Below are 24,340 nucleotides of genomic sequence, written 5' to 3' on the forward strand. Positions count from 1 at the left end.
GCATATAGATATCCGTCATCACTTTCTAAGAGATCATGTGGCTAAAAATGATATATCACTAGAAGGTGTAAGATCCGAAGATCAATTAGCGGATATCTTCACAAAACCGCTAGATGAGGCTACATTTTGTAGATTGCGGAATGAGCTCAATGTACTTGATTTTGGTAACTTCACTTAAAATCGAGCTTGTGTTGTCCCTTGCATTCATTGTAATATACAACATGTTTAATTTGTGGCAATGCACATAGGGCTTGTCTAACATGGTTAAGATAACCGCCGAAAAGCGTGTGAAGAAGCTTAACCTTGGATCAAACTTGACAAGCAACTAGATTTACTTACAAGCATTACATATGCATGAATGTTGTCTTTGTCGTTTTGTTCCATTTGCCCTCTTGTTGCCTATTTTCTTAAAAAGAATTATAGCCTAAGGCAAAATATTTTGAAAAATATGAGGGTTTTGAGAGAGGTCACTCACATCAGTCCCAATTGGTGTTTATTTGGATCTTATTCAAGTTGGGACTTGATTGGGAACAGGCAGTGCGAAGGGAGTTTGAAGATTTGCTGAAAAAGGTGCACCGGACGCTGTACCGGACGCTGCTGTCTAGCGTCCGGTCAGTTCACAGGAGGTGAACTACTGCCAAAGGAGTGACCGGACGCTGCGTCTGTGCGTCCGGTCAGGAAGGGTTCTACGTCCGGTCGATCGAAGAGTGCACAAGTTGTACTGACCGGACCCTGCCTACGTCCGGTCATGGACCACCGGACGCGTCTGGTCCCGATTCCAGAGGATTTGGACCTCTCTGGAATCGACCGGACGCTGGGTGGTAGCGTCCGGTCGCTACCACCAGAGCGTCCGGTCAGTGGATCTCGCGTGTTTTCAGGACTCTTTTCCGGTTCCTTTTCTATCGCGTTTGGGGGACTACTTAACCGTACCACCGCATAATTTTTTTTCAGATCCCATCGTGACCTTGCCTCCGAGCCCTAGCCTGCGCCGCCGCCATCTTGCCGCCGTAGCCAAGCGTGCCGCCGTGCTCCTGCCTCGCCATGCCGTCCCACTGCGCCCGAGCCTCCCCACGCGCCCCCACGCCAGCACGGCCCGCACCTCCCTTGCCCGCGCTCGCCCGGCCCCCTCGCCAGCCATGCACCACCAGAGCTCGCCGCGCCGCCGTGACTCCCCGCGCACCACCGTGCCTCCGGTCTTCCAGGGTCATCAAGAATCGTCGTACCCTAGTCCTACCTCCTACATCGTTGGTAAGACCAAATTTTTCAATCTCGATCTGTTATGACCTAGATCAAGTTGCAGTCATTGATTCCCCATTGCATTCAGGCTGTTTGACCTAACCCTAGCCGGTTCTGAGTTCCCCGCGCGACATCTCATCTTTTCTTGGTTCGCGGATTGTCAGGTAGAAAGCCATTCGATTCAAGTTCGCATCTACATTGCTTTCTCTATTAGGGTTTCGCATCTATTAGACATATTGTATTTATTTGTATATCCATCTACTCTATCGTGTAGCAAGTTGGTTCTATTGTGGTTCTTGTGGCAGTTGGCAGTCAACTCGGAGCCAAGCTCGTGAGTAAGGATCGAGGCCAAGCCTCGAGAGGTTCAGTTTGTCTGTTGATCCCCATCAGCGTCAGTTCACCATCTTGTCTGTTCAGATGGTCCGCACCAAGAATGTTGGTGGTGGCCCAGGTGATGATGATCGGAGGCCCCCGCCTCGCCAGCCAGCCGGATCGAAGGGCAAGTCAACCAAGCAGGTGACATCCAAGAAGCAGAAGTACCCCAACGCAGAGACAGCAAGAGCAGTAGCTGTTGCAGAGGATGCAGAGCGTGCCGAGAGAGGTGGTGCCCGCAGCGGAGTTGTCATTGCAGATCAGCTGGTTTCACCAGCACTGAGAGCTGCGATTGAGGATGTTGAGCGTCGTCACGGTAGTCCAGCTGGGACTGCCACATTTGCAGGACGACGGGTTGCCATTGAGGAGGGTCCGTCAGCACAGCAGCAGCCCCCACCAACAGAGCCTCAGCCAGCCCAGGAGACTCAGGAGGGTCAGGAGACCAAGCCGGCACCTCAGCTACGCCGCTCGAGTCGTACCAGTGCTACAGTTCCACCGAGGCCAGTTACATAGCGCAGAGGTTCACGTCCTCCGCCTAGACCTCAGGGTCCGCCTCCAGTGGTTCACCTCGACTTGAGGGCCGCCACCGCCAAACAGGTTCAGCAGCTGCGATTTGTTGAGTTTGAGGTTTGGTTTCCTCCAAGGAGGGATGAGAAAGCAGCTGAGGGTTTCTACACGTCACTGCAGGAGGATTTCTACAATGCTTATCTCAACAGTGGGGCAGTGTTCAGATCTCAGAGAGTCTGTCAGATAGAGTCTATTATGGCAGCAGCCGGAGAGAGCATTCGGCCATACTTGTCATATTTGCCAGGACTGATAGATTTGATTGGATGGACGAGGATATATGTACCATCTTGGGTTCGTCAGTTTTATGCTTCACTCTTCATCGATCCACATCACAGGTTTATTCACTTTGCTTTCAGAGGCAAAGACTACAGAGTGACGAGTGGCAGGGTCAGAGAAATACTGAGGCTACAGGAGCAGCCTATCAAGATGCATGAGATCTGTTATGGACAGCAGGAGCCTCCCAGGCGTCCTCATGGAGGGTTGGTGCCTCCTACAGATTTAGTGCGACATTGCTTCAAGGAGCCTTTTGGAGAGGGGTCGAGGAGGAACCCCAGTGACTTGACTCCTACAGCGAGAGTGCTAGAGGCCATTATCAGGAGGACACTGCTTCCCAGGTTGGGATATAGAGAGGGTCTGACTCACTTACAGCTCTGGCTTCTTAATGCCCTGATGCAGCAGACAGTATTTGATATCTAGGATCTCCTTCTTTCAGAGATGGAGGACACTATAGCTAAGGGATTCAAGGGTCGCAGGCAGCTTCCTTATGCGCACTGGATCACATTTCTTATCCGCAGAGTAGTGCTTGATAAGCCCCCTGGTATGATGGATGAGTATACAGGTGCCACCATAGAGTTCCCAGCTTACAACCTGTCACAGAGGATCAGACACACCACTCCTCAGGCACCCAGACAGCCTAGCCGTCGTCCCGACGTGCCAGAGTCCACAGCTCAGCAGGATGAGATCATCAGAGGGATTGCAGCCACTGAGGAGGAGCTAGAGGCACAACAGGAGGTGAGCGAGTACAGTGACAGCTCTGACGACGACTACCAGCCTATACCTCAGATGCTGCCATGCAGACACGATGCAGAGGCTGGTAGCTCCAGTTCTGCTCCACCAGCTCCGCAGACAGACCCTGCTCTCATTGCTATTCTTAAGCGGATGCAGCAGGATCAGACACGACAGGCACAGGAGACAGCTGCCAACTTCGCATAGTTTTAGGCTCGTTAGGACAAGTTCCAGCGGCAGTAGCAGCTCCTTCAGCACCAGCAGTTACTTATGCAGCAGCAGCTCATGGGATTCATGCAGCATGTAGTGACAGCCATTGGGGTCCCACTGCCACAGCCTTCACCCCAGCTTGCACAGCCTCCTACCACTTCGACGACTCCAGCAGTACAGCCCAGTGGGCTCTAGAGTCAGGGACAGCCTCCAGCTCAGTTTGCTTCACCTCCTATACAGGTGTCCCAGTGGTTAGCCTCACCCGTAGTAGCCCCACAGTTCACTCTATTTCAAACGGGTTTCACACCAGAGCAGTCCTCCTCGCTATTCGTGCCTGAGACGTCAGTCTCTAGGAGTCTTGGAGCATCCTTCAGCGAGTTGACTGGCATGCCTACTCCGCCTCATATGCATACCGCCGGTCCGTCTACAGCAGCTCCAGTCGCAGTGACTACTCAGAGGCTCCCCTCGTCTGTCGCCTCGTCCGATCCTACGACAGACATACTTGCAGCTTCACAGGCAGCACCAGCCCCAGCTCAGACCCAGACCACTTCAGCGACACTTCCTGCCACAGAGGGTCAGTTAGTTTAGAGCTCAGGGTCAGATGATGATGGTGCCCAGTTCTAGCTTGCCCCATGTTCTTCAGCGCCCGGCTCGTCCGCTGCAGCCCCGCCCTAGGTTTTGGTGTTTGACGCCAAAGGGGGAGAGGGTGTTCGAGTATGTAGTCTCAGGGGGAGCTACATTTAGGGGGAGCTCATTATATAGTATTAGCTTATTATATACATTTGGAGTTTAATTTGTGTGATACACTATTACTTATGCATTCGTGTGTTTACTTTCATGCATTCTATTATATATATGTGATAGTGCTATCTACGTGATTGTGATATTTGACATGTGTGATTTCTACTTTGCATTATCTATATGTCATATCACTTGTGTTATGCTCATTTGCTTTTGCTTCCGCGTTTATACTTCGAAGCAAATGAGCTTTGTTACTTGTACTCATGCTTAATTCATATTTTTTGAGTACACTGTGTTGGCTTGGGTCATATAAGCTTGCCTAACTCTTTTGTTCTTATCGACAAAAGCTTATATGAACCAAGCCCTTCAAAAACCTCACTCTTTAGCATACTCGAGGTGGTATTGTCATCAATCACCAAAAAGGGGGAGATTGAAAGCATCTAGGCCCCTGAGTGGATTTCGGTGATTAAAGACAATACAAGATTACTATGACTAACGTGTGTTTTGCAGAGGCAATTAAGTTAGGTCATGGTAATGGAGATTGATTGGGCAATTGAGGTTGTCATGCCCCTACGATGGAAATCGTTTCGGTTTTCAAAGGATGGACGACAAGGTTAAGGATAACTAGTTCTAAGTGTCAATTGAAGTTGGAGAGACACTTAGAGTAGTTTAGGACTTTGTTTTTCCTTTGGCCGTACTATGAAGGGGGGTATGAACGGGTAGCTTGACCTAGTTGAGTCTAGTGAGTTAGGTGTGATGCACACTTGTTAAAACTAGCTCTAGGTAGCTCCTATGAATGCCTAAGATCCTTTGGAGCAAACTTCATTCACATATGATCGAGAGTTGGAAGTGAATGGAGGGTCAAATACTGACTGGACGCTGGCTCCGGTGCGACCGGACGCTGGCCGCAGGGTCCGGTCAGTTCATTTGACTGAGGCGAACAAGTCTGGAGTGACCGGACGCTGGAAGGTCGTGTGACCGGACGCTGAGGGACAGCATCCGGTCGACTCCAGTAAGGGTCCAGACTTGAGAAAGTGTGACCAGACGCGTCCGGTTAGTTGTGACCGGACCCTGAGTATCCAGCGTCCGGTCATTTACAGTAAGCATCCAAGAGCGACCGGACGCGTCCGGTCGGTACTGACCGGACCCTGACTGCGTCCGGTCATCACGTGAAAACTATTGTGCGGGTTGAACTGACCGGAGCGTCCGGTCAAAACGATCGGAGCGTCCGGTCACCTCGCAGAAGCTCATAACGGTTCGTTTTTCAGGCTGCCTTATAAATAGGAGCTCCACTCGTGAGTGGAGTTACTTTTGCTCATTCCAACAGCTGAGAAACACGTTTGTGAGTGCCAAGAAGAGCAAGGTCCTAGTGAGGTGTTTGTGATTTGAGAATCCAAGAGTGAAACCTCATTAGTGAATCAAGAGTAGACAAGTGTGCATCCATCTTCTCATTAGGCTTCGCGTGGTCAAGTGAGAGTTCGTGCTTGTTACTCTTGGTGATCGCCATCACCTAGACGGCTTGGTGGTGATTGGGAGCTTGGTGATCACCCGGCGGAGCTTGTGGGTGACCCAACTCAAGTTGTGAGCGGTTTTGGGTGATTCGCCGCGACGGAGTGTCGAAGAATCAACCCGTAGAGAGCACTTGATCCTTGCGCGGATCAAGGGGGAGCTACACCCTTGCGCGGGTGCTCCAACGAGGACTAGTGGGGAGTGGCGACTCTCCGATACCTCAGCAAAACATCGCCGCGTTCCTTTCTCTCTCTATTTACTTTGAGCACTTACTTTGAGTATTTACTTTGAGCAATTCAATACTTGTTTTACATCCATAGAATTGCTTGCTAGAGTAAGTTTGGAACATAGGTTGCGAGGTTGTTGTGCATTAGTTTGATATAAACACTTTTCTAAGCACAAGGGGTTAATTGGGCTATCCGTAGGATTTGATTATTGCAAGAAAATTTAGAATTAACCCAATTCACCCCCCTCTTGGGCATCTTGATCCTTTCAGTCCTTATGTTACTGGTCGGCGACACGGGTCACTTGATGGCTCGGACGGTTTGTTTGACAGCTCGAACGGGTACACGGAGTCATAGGCGAACGGACGTAATCAGAGCCTGACGGAGTCAATCCGCATAGGGAGGCAAAGTCCTTGAGCATGTCCAATCAAGGTGTGGGCACAGTCCAAGATCTTCCTTGCATGCCTGAGATATGTGAGGTTGCCAGCATCTTTGGTGGAAACACTTCTCCACATCACGTTATTGTCGGCCGTCTTTCCTGGTTGCTAGTTGTCGTGATCCACGGAAACGATCTTGCGTATCCGATCATAAATCACGAGCAACAACAAGATGTGATTAGGTTTCTCCCAACCGAATCATGTAGACATACGGATGTATCTAGAAGTATAATAACAGTATTTAATTAGGAAGCGACTTGACTTAGCTTTCTTAGATTGCTTGACTTCGATCTTGTTGTTGAGTGTTGCGTCTGTTGGAGGCGCATGGTTGGCATTTCTATTGACGCAAGCTACGCGGTCCTCATCGGTTTCTCCATCCCGTAGAAGGCTGTTGATGCTGACATTAAAAATCCCACCTCCTCAGAAGGGTGGAAAAGGAGGTTGGACGACAGCGGTTTTGGCGACAATCTCCGTAGAGCCCTGAGACTCAGAGTCTGGATTTTCCTCCAGGATGGGTGTGGAGGGATTCTTTGGGACGTTGGCCGATTTGCAGCATATTGACACTCGGCAAGAGCTGATCGGCGATCGGGTCGGTGAGAGGATAGATGTCTCCAATCTGGTCGGCGAATTTGTCCCTTAGGGCATCCTGATGGATGGTGACCGTATCCCCTAGAGTTTCTCGATCGGCTTCTGATAGATCAGAACTGGAAGGTGGTCGACGCCGAACTGGAGTGGTCAGAGCCAATTCCGTGAGGGAGAGGCAGTCGACGAGCTTCTGGCCGACCTGATCGATAGATGCGATCAGATTATCGTTGCTGACCTGCTTCCTCGAGTAGCAAGGCAGTAGGCGGTGAGTTGTTGGTGAAGACGACCTTAGAGGCGGTTCTAAGATCGAATCTACTATTGCAGGCGTTGGTGTGGTTGGCGCAGAATCAATCTGCACCAGCTTGAAGATCTCTCTGTCTCCTTCAGCATTGATGACCCAAGAGATCAATCTGACCGTAAAGATCTGGTCGGGCTCTAGAGAGGACGAAGAGCTTGAAAAGTGTACCATCTTGTTCATCATGGAAACAGCACGCACACCCCTACCTGGCGTGCCAACTGTCGACATAATATCGTCGGCAGTCCTCCGAGGGGCATCCCACGAAGGTAGATTGATCGACAGATGTGCGTGTAATCAAGAACAGAAGGGCAATAGAGACACAAGAGTTCGATAGGTTCGGACCGTCAGCACGACGTAATACACTACTCCTATGGTTTGTTGTTTTGTATTAGCTATCGTATGATATTGCGTATGTTTTGAGGGGGTCCCCTACCTACTTTATATAGCTAGGGGATAGGGTTACAAGTTGGTTAGATCTAGGAGATAACCGGTAAGTAATAACAGGTTACAGAAATCACGGGATCGAGCATATCCTAACAAATCTCATAGCATCTTCAGGATATCGCCCTTGATGTCTTACGGTAGACGCCGAGCAGCACCGTGCACCGTAAGTCTTCATCTTGTGGGCTAGACCGCCCCTGGCAGCGCAACCCAGGTAGTCTGCCGTGGGTATCCGGGGTCGTACCCCCCACATAAAGGGTTTAAGCAAAGATATGTGATTAATTATGAGGATACTTTTAGTCCAGTAGTTAAGGTTGCTACAATTCGTCTTGTCTTGTCTCTAGCAGTGTCACAAGGCTGGTATCTTCATCAATTAGATGTTCATAATGCCTTCTTGCATGGTATACTTGAGGAGGATGTCTTTATGCATACCTCACTATTTATGCAAGCTTGATAAGGCATTGTATGGTCTCAAACAAGCTCCTCGTGCGTGGTATGCACAGTTGAGTCAGAAGCTAGAGCTACTCGGTTTTATTCCATCTAAAGCTGATACATCTTTATTTTTCTACAAGTTTGGTAGATATACAATTTATATGTTGGTATATGTTGATGACATAATCATTGCTAGCTCCTCACAAGAAGCAGTGACAACTCTTCTTCATGATTTTGAGAAGGACTTTGCTATTAAAGATCTTGGTGAGTTACATTATTTTCTAGGCATTGAAGTTAAGAAGGCACATGGAGAACTCCTTACACAAGAGAGGTATGCTACTGATTTGTTGAAAAGAGTAAATATGAGTTCATGCAGTTCAGTTAATACACCCCTGCTAGTGTCAGAAAAGCTATCTGTTACAAGTGGACACTTGCTAGGGCCTAAGGATTCTACAAGATATAGGAGTATAGTTGGTGCTCTACAATATTTAACATTGACTCGCCCTGATATTTTTTTTCTCGGTTAACAAAGTTTGTCAGTTTCTTCACTCTCCTACCACAGTACATTGGGAGGCCGTCAAACGCATCTTGAGATATTTGAAGGGCACTTTGGATTTAGGACTACGGGTTGGTAAGTCTAAAACCGTGTTGGTTAGTGCTTTCTCAGATGTCGATTGGGCGGGGTGTCTAGATGATCGACGGTCTATAGGAGGGTTTGCTGTCTATTTAGGTGCCAATCTGATCTCTTGGAGTGCAAGGAAACAAGCTACTATCTATAGATCAAGTAGAGAAGCTAAATACAAGTCCATGGCAAATGCTACAACATAAGTTATGTGGGTGCGAAAATTGCTTGATGAGAGTTGGGAGTTTCTCGTCCTATGGCTTCCTGTCTATGGTGCGACAATATAGGTGCTACTTACCTATCAGCTAACCTAGTTTTCCATGTCAGGACTAAGCACATTGAAATTGATTTTTTATTTTGTCAGAGAACACGTGGCTGCTAAGCAACTTGATATTTGATTCGTCAACTCTAGAGATCAGATTGCAGACGGTTTTACTAAAGCGCTTTCGGTGCACAAACTAAAAAAATTTAGAAGCAATCTCAATCTCACCGATGAGTTGTGATTGAGGGAGGGTGTTAAATGACGCAGTTCAGGCTTCGTGTTATCAGTTGTATTGGTTGTTACGATGATGAAGGTTGTTAGCATATCTAGTGACTTATATAGGAAGTAGATAATGATGTAATATGTTGTTCATTTCTTTGCTTGTAAGCCAAGATTGTAACGCCACGCTAGGGGCTGTTCCTAGCCTATATAACATGAAGCCGCGAGCCTGAGAAGGCATCACGTTGCCCTAATCTTCTCAGTAATGATAAGTAGAAGCTACGTGTCATAGTCACAACTCAAGAAAAATTAGACCTGACTACCATTAAAACACCGATTTTTCCATATATTGCCGACATTTTGCAGGATGATCACAAACCAAACAATATAATTTTGGATTAAAAAAACAATATAATTTTGTAACGCAATTTTGGCAGTATACCCATATCGGGCCATGAAAAAAAACACGCCCTCGTCCTAAACGGATCTCAAGTTCACGAGACAACGATCACAAACTGCCCAAACAGCAAACGGGCTAGGAACTAGAAAAGGCCACAACATCGGGCCTTGGCCCACGAAGAGGAAGCCTGCCTAATAGACCTCACGTCGTCACGTAGTCACGTGCCGGCCCCCGCTTCAGCCCCACTCCTCGTCTCGTCGCCTACCCTTCCCAGTCCCAAGCCGCATTAGCGGACGCCATCTAACCCTAGCCACTGCGGCCCCGTCTCTTCCCTCGGCGGCGGCGGCATCGGCGTCAGCGAAGATGTCGGGCGGCTTCTTCCGGGTAAGTCACAGAGCTCGTTTCCCCGATCTACCTAGCGCGCGCTTCGTCTGGTCGCCGTTGTTCTCGTCGGATCTGTTACTGAGAGAGGCCGTGCCGTGTTTTTTTTTTCGCAGGGGACGTCCGCTGACCAGGACACGCGCTTCTCCAACAAGCAAGCCAAGCTACTCAAGACGCAGAAGTTCGCACCCGAGCTTGACCATCTGGTTAGCTCGTTCTTTCACTCGTACCCTTCGTTTCTCAATTATGCTGTAATGAGCGCAGAATACTTTAGGGATATGTAGCTGTTGTCTGCAAGGGCTTCCTCTGATTTGGTGATTTTGTGTTTGGGGTTGGTGATAGGTGGATATGTCAAAGGTCAAGATGGACGTGATGAAGCCCTGGATTGCCAAGCGGGTCACTGAGCTCCTTGGGTTCGAGGATGAGGTTCTCATCAACTTCATCTATGGCCTCCTCGAGGAGAAGGTATTTATTCAAGTCCAGCAATGTTGCTTGTTAATACTGTCCTTATTGAATTCTGCATGCATATTGCCTGGCAGGTATCAAATTTGATTGAATTTAGTTCTTTGAAATTGAAAAGCGGTAAGAAACCTGGTACACGTAGGGCATGCCGAGATAGGGCTGCTCTAGTCTAATCAGCTTGACTACTGTAGCTCAGAAACTACAGAGCAGCCATTTTGTGGTCTAGCTCAGGAATTAGAACTGAAATACGGCTTGGTATTATGTTTTAGTTAAGGAGTTAAATCAAACCTGAGAATCTTACCAATCATGTGAAGATAACACTGTCGAATTTCTGGTCTCACTAAGTTCCAACTATGACTTAGTTGTCTTGTAGCCACACAATGCCCCATGTTGTGTCTTGGAACAGTTGCTCGTGCCTGATGACAAATCTATCTTTCTGTTGGGAGGTTGTGTATTTCTGACTGGTCTGGGAGTCCAATGTTGCTCAGCTGTAGAATTGGATTTTTGTTAATGTTATCTGACGTCAAGTGAAGGGCAGGCCTCGTGCAAGCGGTAGAGTCTTACCGCCTATGACCGGAAGGTCCCGGGTTCGAGTCGCGGTCTCCTCGCATTGCACAGGCGAGGGTAAGGCTTGCCACTAACACCCTTCCCCAGACCCTGCACAGAGCGGGAGCTCTCTGCACTGGGTACGCCCTTTTTTATCTGACGTCAAGTAGATATAGCTGGATTGTTTCTTCAAATTTTTAACATTAATTTCCTGTATCAAAGATGGTAGCTGATGGCCATGAGGTGTGTTTATGCCTTTGTTTTTTTAATGGCAGGAAGCAGATGGAAAGAAGATTCAGATCCAGCTGACAGGGTTCATGGAGAAGAACACAGTGAAGTTCATGAAGGAGCTCTGGAGCCTCCTCCTCAGTGCACAGCAGAATGCCAGTGGGGTGCCTCAACAGTTTCTTGATGAAAAGGAGGCTGAGATACAGCAGAAAAAGGTTTGTTTCAATAAAAACATACTAGTTTACCATCACCATATGGCTGGTCCAACATTGAATATGCTATTCTTGACTAATTCAGATAATTATGATGGGAGTTTATGGCTTTTCGGTCCTTGTGCACTGTGTGACCAATAATGATAGTTCATTCATATGATAGGTTTTATATTTTTATGGACCATTTTTGTGTCAAAACTCTGTGGAGGAGTAGAACATTTTTTCTCCATTCCTTACATGTGATTGTAAAGACAATCAGTTAGCTCGTATTTAGTGTTTTACTGTTTTTTTGTTGTTGTTTGGTGAAACCAGAACATTTTTCATACATCGTCGAGAAATGTTAGTTATATTTCATTTTAAGAAATGTGAAAGCCTTCTACTTAACGCAGGCAGAGGATGATAGGATTGCACAGGAGATCCAAAAGAAGCGAGAGAAAGAGGGAAGGGACTCCGAACTGGAAAAGAACAAAATTACGGTGAGATATCCCTTTCTGCCAAATTTTTGTATCATTGATTTTAGGTTATCAGTTATGTTGTGACACCTTGTGTTTCTGATGACATTCAGATAGCTTCTCCGATTATTTGGGTTCATATCGTTATTTACTTCAACTACTGTAGGATGGGGATGCTGGTAACTCAAGATCCTATGGTGATCCAGTTGGCTCTGCTTTAAATAGTACAGATTTCAATGCCGACGAAGAAAAAGACAATGATTTCAAGCGCAGCTTAAGACCAAAGAACAGGTCCGTTATCAGTTTCCCATAGAACCTTGTAGGCTTTCACTATGACTTAGATGCATGCTTTACCTTGGATGCTATTGCTATGTGCCCATATTAAGGTGAACCAGATCCTTTTCTATCTGTATATTAACCTTTGCGTTATGAATATCTATTTTCCTTGAAATGCCCATCTGTGTGTTTTGCCTGTTGTCTTGTTCAGCTTATATCTGATTTATATGTAACAAACAGCCACCGCCAATAAATTTTTAGTCCGCTTCTTTAAGTAAACCTTTTTAGGAATGCATCAGCAATTTTTTTAGAACAGTAAAATAGCAAATTGGTATTAAATAAACATACTCAATTAGAATGCCTGGATCTGGAATCTTTCTAATCTGTCATGATATTTTGGATAAAAAATGGTAAGTATCTCAACGATGTCTTCTTCTTGAGTAGCCTGATTACTAGGTGGTAGTCATCCTAGTTCTCCTTTTCTCTGTGGACCAGAAGTCCATAATAGATGACCAATCTTTATGACCTTTGGAAATTCTTCATCTTGAATCAGTGAATAATTGTGGGCGTTGGGCCCTGATTTCGCAAATCGTAAGGATGCCACAAAAATGCTGCTTGTAGTTAAGGATATTCACATGCCAAATGCAGGATTCGTGCAATCGGTTTACCAGTGTTAAGTATGAACTGGATTTCTATGACCTTATCATGGTGTTTGATTTGATTGATGTGTTACTTATAAGGTGGATATTTCTTATATCAGTATTCTAAAAAGATGCTATATAATGATGCTTGTCCCTTTATTAAGTTCACGCCTTTTGTATTTAAAAAAAATGAAAGTTGAGATATGTCAACTTCAGTTCTACTGAAGTGTTCAACCTAATTATTCTGTGGAGAGTAAACAATTTTATATGCAATTAACAGAGGCAAGCTACTCATGGGAACCTTATAGATTCTTCTTTTCCAGGGGAAGTCGCAGATCCAGGAGCATATCTTTGTCGCCACGTGGTAGGCAAAGATCTATTTCTCCCAGAAATAATTCTCGTTCTCCTCCTAGGCGTTCCCGCTCTATTGATAGACACCGTAGGTCATCACGGCGTTCAACTTCACCTAGACGTTCTGTTTCTCCCCGAAGGCATTCTCCAAGAAGCACACCTTCAATTTCTAGAAGGAGATCACCTTACTCAAGGAGAGGGTCACCTTCCTTGTCAAGATATCCATCCCCATCTTCACGCCGGAGGTCTCCTCTTCGCAGAAAGTCACCATCATCTGGGCCACGAAGGTCACCTTCTCCTCGCCATCGTCGTTCACCAGCTCGTGCACCAAGGAGATCACCATCTCCTACAAGTCGAAGGTCTCCTGTTCGACGCAGATTCTCACCAGGTAGACGTCCATCTCCATCCCCAGCAAGGCGCAGGCCAAGGTCCCCATCTCCAGGAAAGCGCAGGCCAAGGTCTCCATCTCCAGGAAGGCGCGGGCCAAGGTCCCCATCTCCAGGAAGGCGCAGGCCACGGTCCCCATCACCAAGATGGCGCAGGCCACGGTCCCCGTCCCCAGGATGGCGCAGGCCACGGTCCCCGTCCCCAGGAAGGCGCAGGCCACGGTCCCCGTCCCCAGGAAGGCGCAGGCCACGGTCCCCATCCCCAGGAAGCCGCAAACCATGGTCTCCATCTCCAATAAGACGTCGGTCCCCGTCTCCAAAACGCCGGAGGAGATCACCAAGTTCACCGAAGACTCGTTCTGCAAATCGTCGTTCGTCTCCACAGGGAAGGAGGTAAGGTGTGGCCAGATTTATTTTCCACCTGTCTGTGGAATCAGCCACCGATTGTGATATACCAATTCTTGCAGGAATATCAGTCTGAACACTAGCAGGAGTCCTAATCGTTCTCGCAGGAGTTTAAGTAGAGACATCGAGAAAGAAACAAATGGCACCCCTTTCATGAAAGACAGAGGATTGCACCCAAGGTAATATGCATGGTTTTATTTAGAGACAAGCTTCCCTTACGGCCAATATGACCTATGGAACGAAAAATAGTATTGTAGATATGTTCTTTACCTGTATCCAGAAAACTATCAACTTACAACCTCTTTTTTTTTATCATAGGGGCCAAGAACAAAAATCAGATGATGATAATGATAGGGATGGTGCAAGGATTGGTGGTCATCATTTCCCAGATTCTGAGCATAGATTGTCAAAATCCTTGAGGTCTCCTAACTATGAAGAAAGGAACTCCACACGTGATAGGTGTGTATTTCCACAATGTGTTGTACATGCTTTTGTCCATATTCTTTTCCCCACAGATTAGAGAACATATTTTTGATGCAGAGGCTCATATTCTATTTGGCAGCTCTTTCATGAACTCAGGCAAACCTGTACCTAGTCAGGGCAGCACAGATACAAGTGGAGATGAGGAAGGCAGTCGTGCTAGGTTGGTGCCATATTTTCCTATATTGCACTTGCAAACTTTTATAGCATTTCTGAATATATTGTTTCTCTTTTGTTGTTTGTTTGTTGTTTCAGAGAGAATGCCCGGAAAGCAAATTCAGCTCGTAGGAAAACAAAGGATTTCTCGGCAGGCCTGCAACTTAAGAAAATCGGTGCTGGTGACTCAAGCCCTAGAGAAAAATCTCCATTCAGTTTACGACAGAGGTTGGATTCATTTTCTTAAACGCTTTTAGTTTTTTAGACAAAATTGGATGGTTGCTAGATTTGAATGCGCTCCTTGCTCACTGGATAACACTACTTCCCTGCTACTGTACAGTACAGCACCTTCATGCGTTTTTTTTTCATTGAAAATTGAATTGAATACTAGTAGATAAATTTCAGATGTGGATGTATGCTTTGATATAGTTATTTTCAACCATTTCGAGTAGAAGGGCATTTGTCTGAAAAGTTTTATACTGACCAAGTAAACACCTATTATTTTGGTAGCGGTGGCAATTTTTATGGCTATATAATTCACTTAGTAACTATGATGATGTCAGTTATAATTTGTGTGATCTAGTTGAACACATTTGCATCTCTATCAGAAAGCATCATCTCGCTGCAGCACAATGTGCATCCTCTCAGCAATTGTATGATATTGTTTTCTGTTCTCCAGTGGCAAGGGTGTCCCGAAGAAACACCCTGATCAACTGTCAGAATCATCAGAAGACGAGCTTGTTGGTAGAAGAACAAAGCGTCAAACTGATTCTCCTGAAGACCCTCGTGGGAAACAGCGTTCCCCTACTAGAATTGAAAATGATGAGTCAAAGGATGGTAGAAACAGTGAGCATGTCATGAGAGGTTTGCATGATGAGTCTGATGATGCTATTGATGCAAAGAAATATTTATCTAAAGTCAATGAGGACTCCCACTCAGAAGATGGAAGTCCTTTGAAAAAAACTAAGAAAAGAACGTATGGTAATAGCCACATTGATTCTGGTAGTTCAGGGTCTGAAGAACCTGACAAACATAGATCCCACTCTGAGAAGCGAAGGCACAAGAAAGCTCATAAGCATAGGAAACAGTATGATGGTAGTTCTGAGTCTGATTCTGAGCCAGATGGCAAAGAGGCAAAGAGGAGAAGGAAGGAAGAGAAGAGGCTAAGAAAAGAGGAAAGACGTCGAAGACGTGAAGAGCGACACCGCAGAAGGGCGGAACGCCATGCCAGCAAACAAAAATTAAAGAACACTGATACTGCTACTGTGCCTTCAGACTCTGAGAAGGATCGGGATTCTGATTCAGATGTTGCTGTTAGGAAAAGAGGTTCTCATGCTGGCAGAGAAGAGTCTGATCAGAAGAAACTAGAAATTGAACTTCGTGAGAAGGCCCTTGAATCTCTTAGAGCAAAGAAAGCCATCAACTAGTCTGAGAAATTCCTTGCGACACATTTGAATTTTTATTTTCAAGAGTTTATCTCAATGTTATGGAAGTGTGCTTATATGATACCTATTTAATGTTCTGTGTGTTTACGTGGCAGTTGATCTGAGGATTCCTGAGCTGTTTCCTTGATGCAGCTGCATTCAGGCTTAGCAGCCAGTTATCTGGTAATGTTTGCTTCTACAGATTTGTACGAACCATAACCCTGAAAAGGATATGTTTATGTTATGTGTGCATTTCCTTCCCTTTTTTTCATTAGTGTGAACTTATATTCTGAAAAGTTTCTTTACTAGTGTATGATGTTGTGTTGTCGTGCACGCTGTTAAAATATAACCTTGCACAATTATCTTTACACCTACTCATTTATTTGAAAAGTAACAACAATTAAGACCCAGTACTGAATTTGAATGTGGGCATAGTTGCCATGCGCTTGCTGTGCAATGGTACCTGCTTATTTAATTTTTCCACTTTTGTGGACACTTTGCTGCTGTATACTGTGTCACTTTGTTGATTTGAATTTGGGTTATTGGCAGATTAGCACCATGTGCACAAGCTTTTTATGTTCTTCAGGATGATATGATCAACGCCTCAACAAAAAAAGTTGGCAACATATTGATTGGAAAATCTGCTAAAGCATTCCTTCTTACCAGTTGTTTGGTCAGTGCTGCTTAGTTTCAGGTTTGTGCAGCAGTCAATATATCTGATTACAAGGTTCTTATCAGCAAAATATTCCAAGCAGTTAATAATTTGCAATGCCTAGGGTGCTAGACTGCTAGTCATGATTATTTTTCAGTAACTTATTTCTAATGTTGACTGAAGAAAAAGAGACCCTGTGCCACATTCTTTCACACATATTGAATCAGCAAACCAGCTGGTGATTTGAGTTACAATTAGTATTTGCAGAAATCATCTTCCACCTAAGATGAAAGGCTACAGTTGTAACATCAGAGGATTTTAATGGGCTCTAGGTTTAGTCCACAAACTTAGGCTATACTTGCTGTTTCAATGATACTCTAACCAGTGTTGAGAAGGAAAAGAAACAGTGGGAATTCCCTGTTCTCCTTGGGTCAGTGTCCTGTGTTGAATTAGGTTACGCATGCAATTTTTATTGATTTTGGTAATTCTGTGTTCTTATTTGTTATAGTAATTGTATACCCAATTGAGATAATTTGAAATATCCCAAAGTGAGAATAAATATGACCTCATAGGAGCAGCTGCCAGGCCTGCCGAAAAATTTCTAATTTGGTGTGAAATGACAAATTGTAAGTCGTCACACACGTTTGATGACAATGCCGCTAGCACGGTGGTGGTTTCATAGTGTGTCATGAGAACCGGGCAAAGGGATAGTTGAGCAACTCAAGCGAATTGCTCTACCTGACTAATAAAGATAGAAGGGAGAAGGTTGTGAAGGTGGCCTCGGTATCCACACATCTGGTTGGAGGACCGACCTGAATTTTTACAAGTGTAGGCTAGTCCTGGAGAGCCTGTTAAGGGCGCTAGCTCTAGCTCATACCCCGGGGTGATCATCACCACCTGCACCTCACATCTCAGCACAGTGGAGCTGGTCTTGGAGAGCCTGTTAAGGGCGCTAACTCTAGCTCATAACCCAGGGTGATCATCACCACCTGCACCTCACATCTCAGCATTGGAACGTCTAACCCGCATGCTGTCCAAGTCCTCGCCTTACCACCTTGGAATGTTTCATCTCCAGTGTTCCTCAGTAATGTTATCGTACCGTCTATTTCTGGCATGGAACCAGCGTAACTGTCCATATAGTGCAAGCATCTTCCCACAGTACTCGAAAGCCTTTTGTACACCTAGCATTAGTGCTGAAAGTCTACCAGCTCCTGTCTTCGGGGGTTTCTCATGAGCGAGTGGGAGCTTTCAATTCTGGATCAACAAGGCCAAGTAGCCATTGCCCGTCTCAAGAGATTATACAAGTGCTTCATTTTGCTTTAAACCTACATTCCCTACAGAAGCACTCTGACTACAGAGCAATCAATAAAACGGGTATGCGACAGAATGAATATAGGTTGTTTTTGAAGGTTTCTAAGCAAAGGATTTCGAGGAACTACATCTGAAGCTTGTGCTGTTGACCTGATGTCGTGCCCTTATCTATTCAGAAGATGTCTATCGAAATTTTGAATGTCACTGCATATTCTATTTCGATGGATAATGCAAAACTGAGTTGAATAAATAAGGTCGATTGATGACATAAAGTGGATGCTAATGCACTTCTTTTTTGTTAAAACGTGAATGTAAATGAACAAGATTTGGGAGAACTATCCTTTTATTGATCTCTGAAATATATTTATACAAGTGAAGGGGTGTCACGAAGAGTCACGACTGTTCCTAAAAGACATGCCCTTTGGGACTACAACTAACTGTCTAATCTTATCCATTAACCCTTGATGGATGAGATCAATCGTGAAGAGACGTCTGTTCGTCTGTAGACATCCGTTCGCGTATAGTTGTCGTTTCACAACATTTTCTATATAACTGAGTTGGATGCTTGGATGCTTTCACTTGCTCATTGTGTCTGGGTCACTTCATCCTTGATGTTTGGGATGTAACATGCTACTGACACGCTTTACACTGTGTCTTGCATAGACTTGCATATCTAAGTAACTTTGAGGTGCTGTGACCTTATCTTGGGTTGTGTGAACAAAATATTTAGTTGCTTTGGTTGGTTGTGGACAATCTGCTTCTGAAACTTCCCGAATTGGATCTCTTCTTTCTTTTCACACGGGCAACAATTGGGAATAAAACAGACCATGAACATGAGTTTAAAATGTAAAAAAAAGGTCTGCTATTTTTTGTTACCTAAATTCAGTTTATGGGGCAAAAGAATTATTTGATGAGACACTGTAAATTTCTGGCGTGCTGTCACGTTAACTCACTGGAGGGCAATTGGAACTTAAGGCCTGTTCGCTTGAACTTATCAGCCGACTTATCAACTAGAATCTATAGTATTTTTCTCTCACAACAAATCAGTTAAGATCGGCTTATCAGCCGGCTTTAATACCAGCCGAACAGTAGCGACCAGTGGAATCTAAGTTATATCATGGGCTAATTAGGTTTAAAAAATTATCTTAAAATTATTCATAATTTGTGCAATTAGTTATTTTTTAGTCTATATTTAATACATCCGATTGGATAGGGATTAAACTTTAGGGGAGGAACTAAACAAGGTCAAAGTATGCCTGCTGCACATGTCATCGCATGAGATTGCTCCTTTAGGAAATGATTCTTTACATTGAGTTTAAGTTAATAGTGCAATCCTATGCAGAATCCAACTTTTTTATATATAAGTTCAGTGTTCCAATTTATCTGTATGACCAGTTTCTATGTATTTACATTATACATCACTTTATGGATGCCAAATGTTTCCCTTCAACGGTTCAACCTATCTATTTGCCCATTTACCAAAGGTGTATTCGTGCATGGTCGTCCTTCTCAAATTCTTGTTTGGTCCTTGTCAAAGTTGTTTTTGTTCTTGTTTGGCCCTTGTCAAAGTTACATGTGTTTTTCATTGACTCGCAATGTTAACAATGATGTAAGCGGGATTTAGTAGTTTATATTAAGTCTCACATTTCAGCAGATCTTAGTATATACCTTTGGACATTCCTCTTTTAATGCGCAAGACTGTTGTAACTGGTGCTGTTTGTATGGCTAAGTCAAAGCTTGTATGGCTTTTGTGATCTCAACGTAACACTAGACTGTTTTTGCATATGACTAGCATGGTCGGAGTCGTTTAGTTTGCGTTGTCTTTTGGCGCGCTGGATTAGGCCGGGTCATTAAACTAAAGCCATCGAGTTTACTTCATATGCTTGGACGCAGACCATGTATGGTTTTTTTTTATCTATTTAAAAATGTGTGTTTTTGGTTCTTCTCCCTTGGTGTTTCCACTTCTTTCGATGCGCATGTATTCATTTAAATCCACGTGTGTTGAATTGGATTTGAATTGGATTTGAGGTTAATTAAAGTGAATAGATGTGTATCTAAATAAGGCATAGATATGACTTCAGTTTTTCCTGAAGCGAAAAGGTGAGAAGTGTCACGTGGATAGGCTCGGTGTTAGTTAGTGAAGCGTGACGATCTGTACGCGACGCGATCTCGTTTCGTTCGTGCATTTTGAGGTGTTGTTTCCGAGATATCAGTATAATCGCAGAGGCTTTGCTTTCTCTATATGCCCATGTGCCATGGCTTCGCCATTGTATCATTAAAACCGCTCTTCGTCATTGCAAATCTACAGTTGCGCACTTGATCCACTTGCCGTTCCAATTCCAACAGATGGATTAGTACCGGTGCTTTGCTCTTTGCTTTCCATTGTCCTTGTACTGCACCAGTGTTAACACGCTTGCGCTCTCTGCGTCGCCGCCGGCGCTCCACACAGCCCTCGCCAAAGTCCCAGCTCCGCCCGCAGTTCCCAGACGCGGGCTCGCTAGTGCCACACGTGCCGCGTCATGCCGTGCTATGCGCGGCCACGTTCTTCTGCAGTACCGCAAGTTGGTTGGACTTTTTTCTTTTCTTTTTCGGATCATCATGCCCTGTTTCGGAAGTGATAGCCGGTTGGACGGAGCAGCGGCACGGTGCAGATGCATGCACCGGGACAGCAAGTCGCACTCGCATGGGATGGAACCGGGCTAATCGCTCTCACAGTGCCCGGGACGTCGACCCATCATCATCCCGGCGTAGCTGTTCAGAACCGTGAACCGAACGTCGCGAGCAACTCGCCCGCGGACCGGCAGACGCCTGGCTCGGTCACTATTCATTCCTGCCTGCATTGACACGGTCACACGGACCCGAACCGTGTATTTTCTTCTGATTACGAGATTATTTGCGTGCGTTCCCTTCCCTGCCAAAGAGAAACAGTCCGGCGTGGGGAGGGGGAGGTTGGGTTGTGCCTGTGCGCGGCCATGCTATGCCGACCCCGCGCGCGTCGCGTCCCCTCCCCGTGCCAGAACTGCCAGAGCGCCCTACGGCAGGTGGGCGACGCGTGCAGGCACGTGGCGCCGTCCCCTCGCCCCGCTAGGCGCTAGCCAAAGCCAACGGTCGGCTCGGAACGGCACAAGGCGGCCCCGCGCCTCGGTCACTGATGACGCCCGTGCAGCAGTCGCGCACCTTCTCCTCCGTGGGTCGCAGATTCGCAACGGCAGCCGGCACTCCGGCAGCGGCAGGTGCGTGCCGCGTACGCTAGTCGTGGATCCATGGAGACTGGAGGCGTGCGTCGCGCGGCGCAGCCGCAGCGGTGGTCTTGGGGGTGAAGTTGGCGACGTCAAATCGGTAGAAACGTCAAGCCTAATCCGGGGGCGATCGAGTCGAGCCGGGGAGGGAGAGGGTTTATTTACTTCCTCAACGGGCTAGGCAAAGCGGGACGCGCGCACAGTCGTGGAGGGCCCCGGCGGCGCGGCCGCCGTGCGGAACAACGTCTGGGGTCCGATGTGAATGCCTGCACTGCAATGGCCCAACCACCTCTAGCTGTTTCCTTGTCAACAACACGGGACAGGCATCGCCAACTTGGATCACACTTCGGAAATCAAATCAGACACATCGATCGCCCATCCATTCGGAGTACCATGCCAGAGTCACACCCACACCCACCCCTACCAGAGAGCTGAGGTGAGGTGAGTGAGGGAGCAAGAGTTGGGTAAACGGGATATGCCTTCATCACCCCTCCACGAAACCACACACAGCGCAGCAGCAACCAGCAACCAGCAACCAGCAACCAGCTTCGAAACGAACGTTGGTTCCCACCGTGTGTGTGTCTGTCTAGTTTAGCGTGAGACGCCGTGAGAGCGTGTGAGGAGACGGTGGATGGACATATATGGCATGTTCTCCGAGCATCCAAAGATGGGCGAAGAACAGGAGCGATCGGATCCCTTTCGCCTCGTGTGGGTTTCCAACATGTACTAGGCAGCAGGCAGGGACACGCGCACCCCAGTCACACACCCATCACTTCATTTCGTTTCGTTTCACCTCGCCCGGGCCCGGCTAGTGTCCGGTGGGGGCCAGGGCCACAGTGCCGCCGTGCCCCGGCCCTTAGCTTTTAACCAAGTCCATCGGCGCTGACAGCAGGTAAGGTAAATCCAGCTAGCTAGCTGCTACTGCTCCGTGATGAGATTAGCATTTCTTCCTGTCCGGGCCGAGTGAGCTGATTTGGGAAAAGGGGCAAGGAACGAATGGGGCGAGCAGAGCAGTAGTGGGGGGAAGAAGAAGCTCTTGACGGGACGGTGCTTTTCTTGGGGGGCAGACAAGAATGCAACGTTTGATTCGGAGCGGCTGGAATTTTGCTGACCCGCGAATTTCGGTCATGTTTTCAGACTGTGCTGGGAGTATCACAAAAATGGTAAATTGAGTTGTACTACAGCACTGTTGATCGCTGTACTTATGTCATAACACTAGGCCAATTCTTTTGCATACTGCGCCTGCCAGTAGTTTTTTGTTCTCCAGGTTCTTCTCGTACGCATATATTGAATCAAAACAACACAGGTTTGGAGTACCCATACATGGGCGATGGGTTTCTGACACTTATTTCGTTTGTATATGCTCCCTTCTTTTTCCACCCCTCCATTCCTTGTTAGCAGTGATGTGGTATGTCAATCCCATATTTATCACCACATTTGATGAATAATCCCTGCCCTAACCTTCACCGCATCTACCCAACACATGCAACTCGATCGACTCGTCCTATGAATTTTCTCCACCACTGGTTGGACAATCACATATATAGATATATACCACTTGTGTAGATGGCTTTAACACATGTCAAAAAAGTATCAAGCGCCTATGTACCTGTTCACGGTTCATGGCGGCGAAGAACACACCAGGGTGTGAAAAATAGAACCATAGAGGTAACAAGGCAAATACTCCCTCCAATAATTCATATATAACGTTAGGACACAGCTAAATTAGTGCAAATTTGTACTAGTTTTACTTGGGCTAATGTCATGTATATTAATGACCAGAGACAGTATATATGAAATGGATGTATCATCGGCGAGAAGGTAGATTGATCTAAGAAATCAAAATGGAGCGTCAAGATAAGCAGATATCCTCACAGTAAAGTTGAAATCCATGAATTCTTCATTGAAATGATCATAATCATACTTAAGAAAAAAAGGAATATAATGAAATATGAGAAACCAACAAAAAACATATAATGGGGTCATCAGTTCATGACAATATGACACTTAATTTCTTGTAGGATATATGGATCCGTTTGGATCAGCTGAATTTTTTATAAGATGAAATAGTTGGAGCTAAATAGCTTTTTTATAAGCCGAGTAGTTGAATAGTTTAATTTGAGCTATAAGGTAGGCTATAAGCTAACTGGACTATTTGGATCAACAGTATTTTTTTTCTTCGTGACGGTGCTTTAGCACATTTTTCATTAAGCAGAAAAAAGGAGTTTTGTCACGGTCAATGTCGAGTTACGGTAATCCAAAGATTACCAAAACCCACACCCTTCACCCTCACCAGACTCGCACGTTGTTGTAATTACACAATAAACATAACTACTGAGCGATAGTGGTGCTGGTGGCAAAGGGGCTAGTTGGCCTCCTCGTCCAACCCGATCATATCCAAGTTCATGGCCACTGGGTCGAACTCCCCACCAAAAAGAAGCTGCAGCGCCTCCTGGGTGGAGTCAGACAGCGGTGCCCTGAAGGTAGCCTTGTACTTGCGCACCGTCTCGCAGTCGACATTGGGCAAAGGTGCCACCATTCCCAATTTCTGCATGAGAACACACTGAGCTTGCTTGGTGGAGTCTGCCTCACGCGGCTTGGCAGCAATGCGGTCACTGCGCCGCAGCGACGTAACAGGGGCCAGCGTTCGAGGCCTGCGCAACCTCGGCGGCCCGCGAATGAGGGGCGTCTGCAAAGGAAGGCAAATGCGCTCCTCCAAACTCTCTTGATTCGATATCGTGGCCGTTGCGTGAGGCACTCCGCCATCAACAGCCAGCATGGCTGAACCGCCTCCGTCTTCCCGTGGTGGCGTGACTTGCAGCATCTCCAACTCAGGCGACAATGGGAGCGACTCCGTCGTTAGGGAGGCGGCCGCCGGAGTAGTGGGGCACCAAGGCGTCGTTGGTCCCACTAGCCGGCTCACGACGAGCGAGGCGGTGAGCTCCTCCAGCATCGAGTCAACCCACGCAGGAGACCCTACACCCGCGTAGGGCTCCAAGACCGGCAGGTCCGGCTAGGGGAAACAGGAAGTAGCAGAGGCAGAGGCTTCGCCCGGCGCCGTCGGAGCGGCCCGTGTCGACCCCCCGAGATGCCTTCGTCGTCGGTGTCGCTGGCCGCCGCTGGCAGGAACGACGCAGTCCGGCACGGTCTCACAAGCGCCATGCGAAGCACCATGGTC

General features: G+C 46.6%; 1 protein-coding gene across 4 annotated transcripts; it reads left to right on the forward strand.

The window, feature by feature from the left end:
* Positions 1-9,790: 9,790 nt before the first annotated feature.
* LOC136533766 (uncharacterized) lies at positions 9,791-17,034 on the forward strand. 4 transcript variants are annotated; one of them, XR_010778558.1, is made up of 14 exons: positions 9,791-9,944; positions 10,058-10,147; positions 10,284-10,406; positions 11,225-11,392; positions 11,779-11,865; positions 12,008-12,132; positions 13,082-13,888; positions 13,963-14,079; positions 14,219-14,359; positions 14,463-14,543; positions 14,636-14,764; positions 15,216-16,143; positions 16,510-16,654; positions 16,737-17,034. XR_010778558.1 is itself a non-coding variant. In XM_066526315.1 (12 exons), exons 1-12 carry the CDS (start codon positions 9,924-9,926, stop codon positions 15,961-15,963), a joined length of 2,637 nt encoding a protein of 878 aa, XP_066382412.1. In that variant the 5' UTR covers positions 9,791-9,923; the 3' UTR covers positions 15,964-16,231. The 4 variants fall into 4 exon arrangements, 1 of the variants encoding a protein (XP_066382412.1); XR_010778557.1 differs by having other exon boundaries at positions 16,880-17,034; XR_010778556.1 differs by having other exon boundaries at positions 16,510-17,034.
* The last annotated feature ends 7,306 nt before the right edge of the window (positions 17,035-24,340 follow it).

The sequence above is a fragment of the Miscanthus floridulus genome, chromosome 2 (genome assembly GCF_019320115.1).
Source record: "Miscanthus floridulus cultivar M001 chromosome 2, ASM1932011v1, whole genome shotgun sequence".
Lineage (NCBI taxonomy): Eukaryota > Viridiplantae > Streptophyta > Magnoliopsida > Poales > Poaceae > Miscanthus > Miscanthus floridulus.

Bases quoted from the DNA above. Each gene is read 5' to 3' on its own strand.
- LOC136533766 (XM_066526315.1), top strand. From the start codon at position 9,924: ATGTCGGGCGGCTTCTTCCGG. The intron at 10,148-10,283 runs GTTAGCTCGTTC...GGTTGGTGATAG, and splicing joins CACCCGAGCTTGACCATCTG to GTGGATATGTCAAAGGTCAA. The intron at 13,889-13,962 runs GTAAGGTGTGGC...CAATTCTTGCAG, and splicing joins TCGTCTCCACAGGGAAGGAG to GAATATCAGTCTGAACACTA.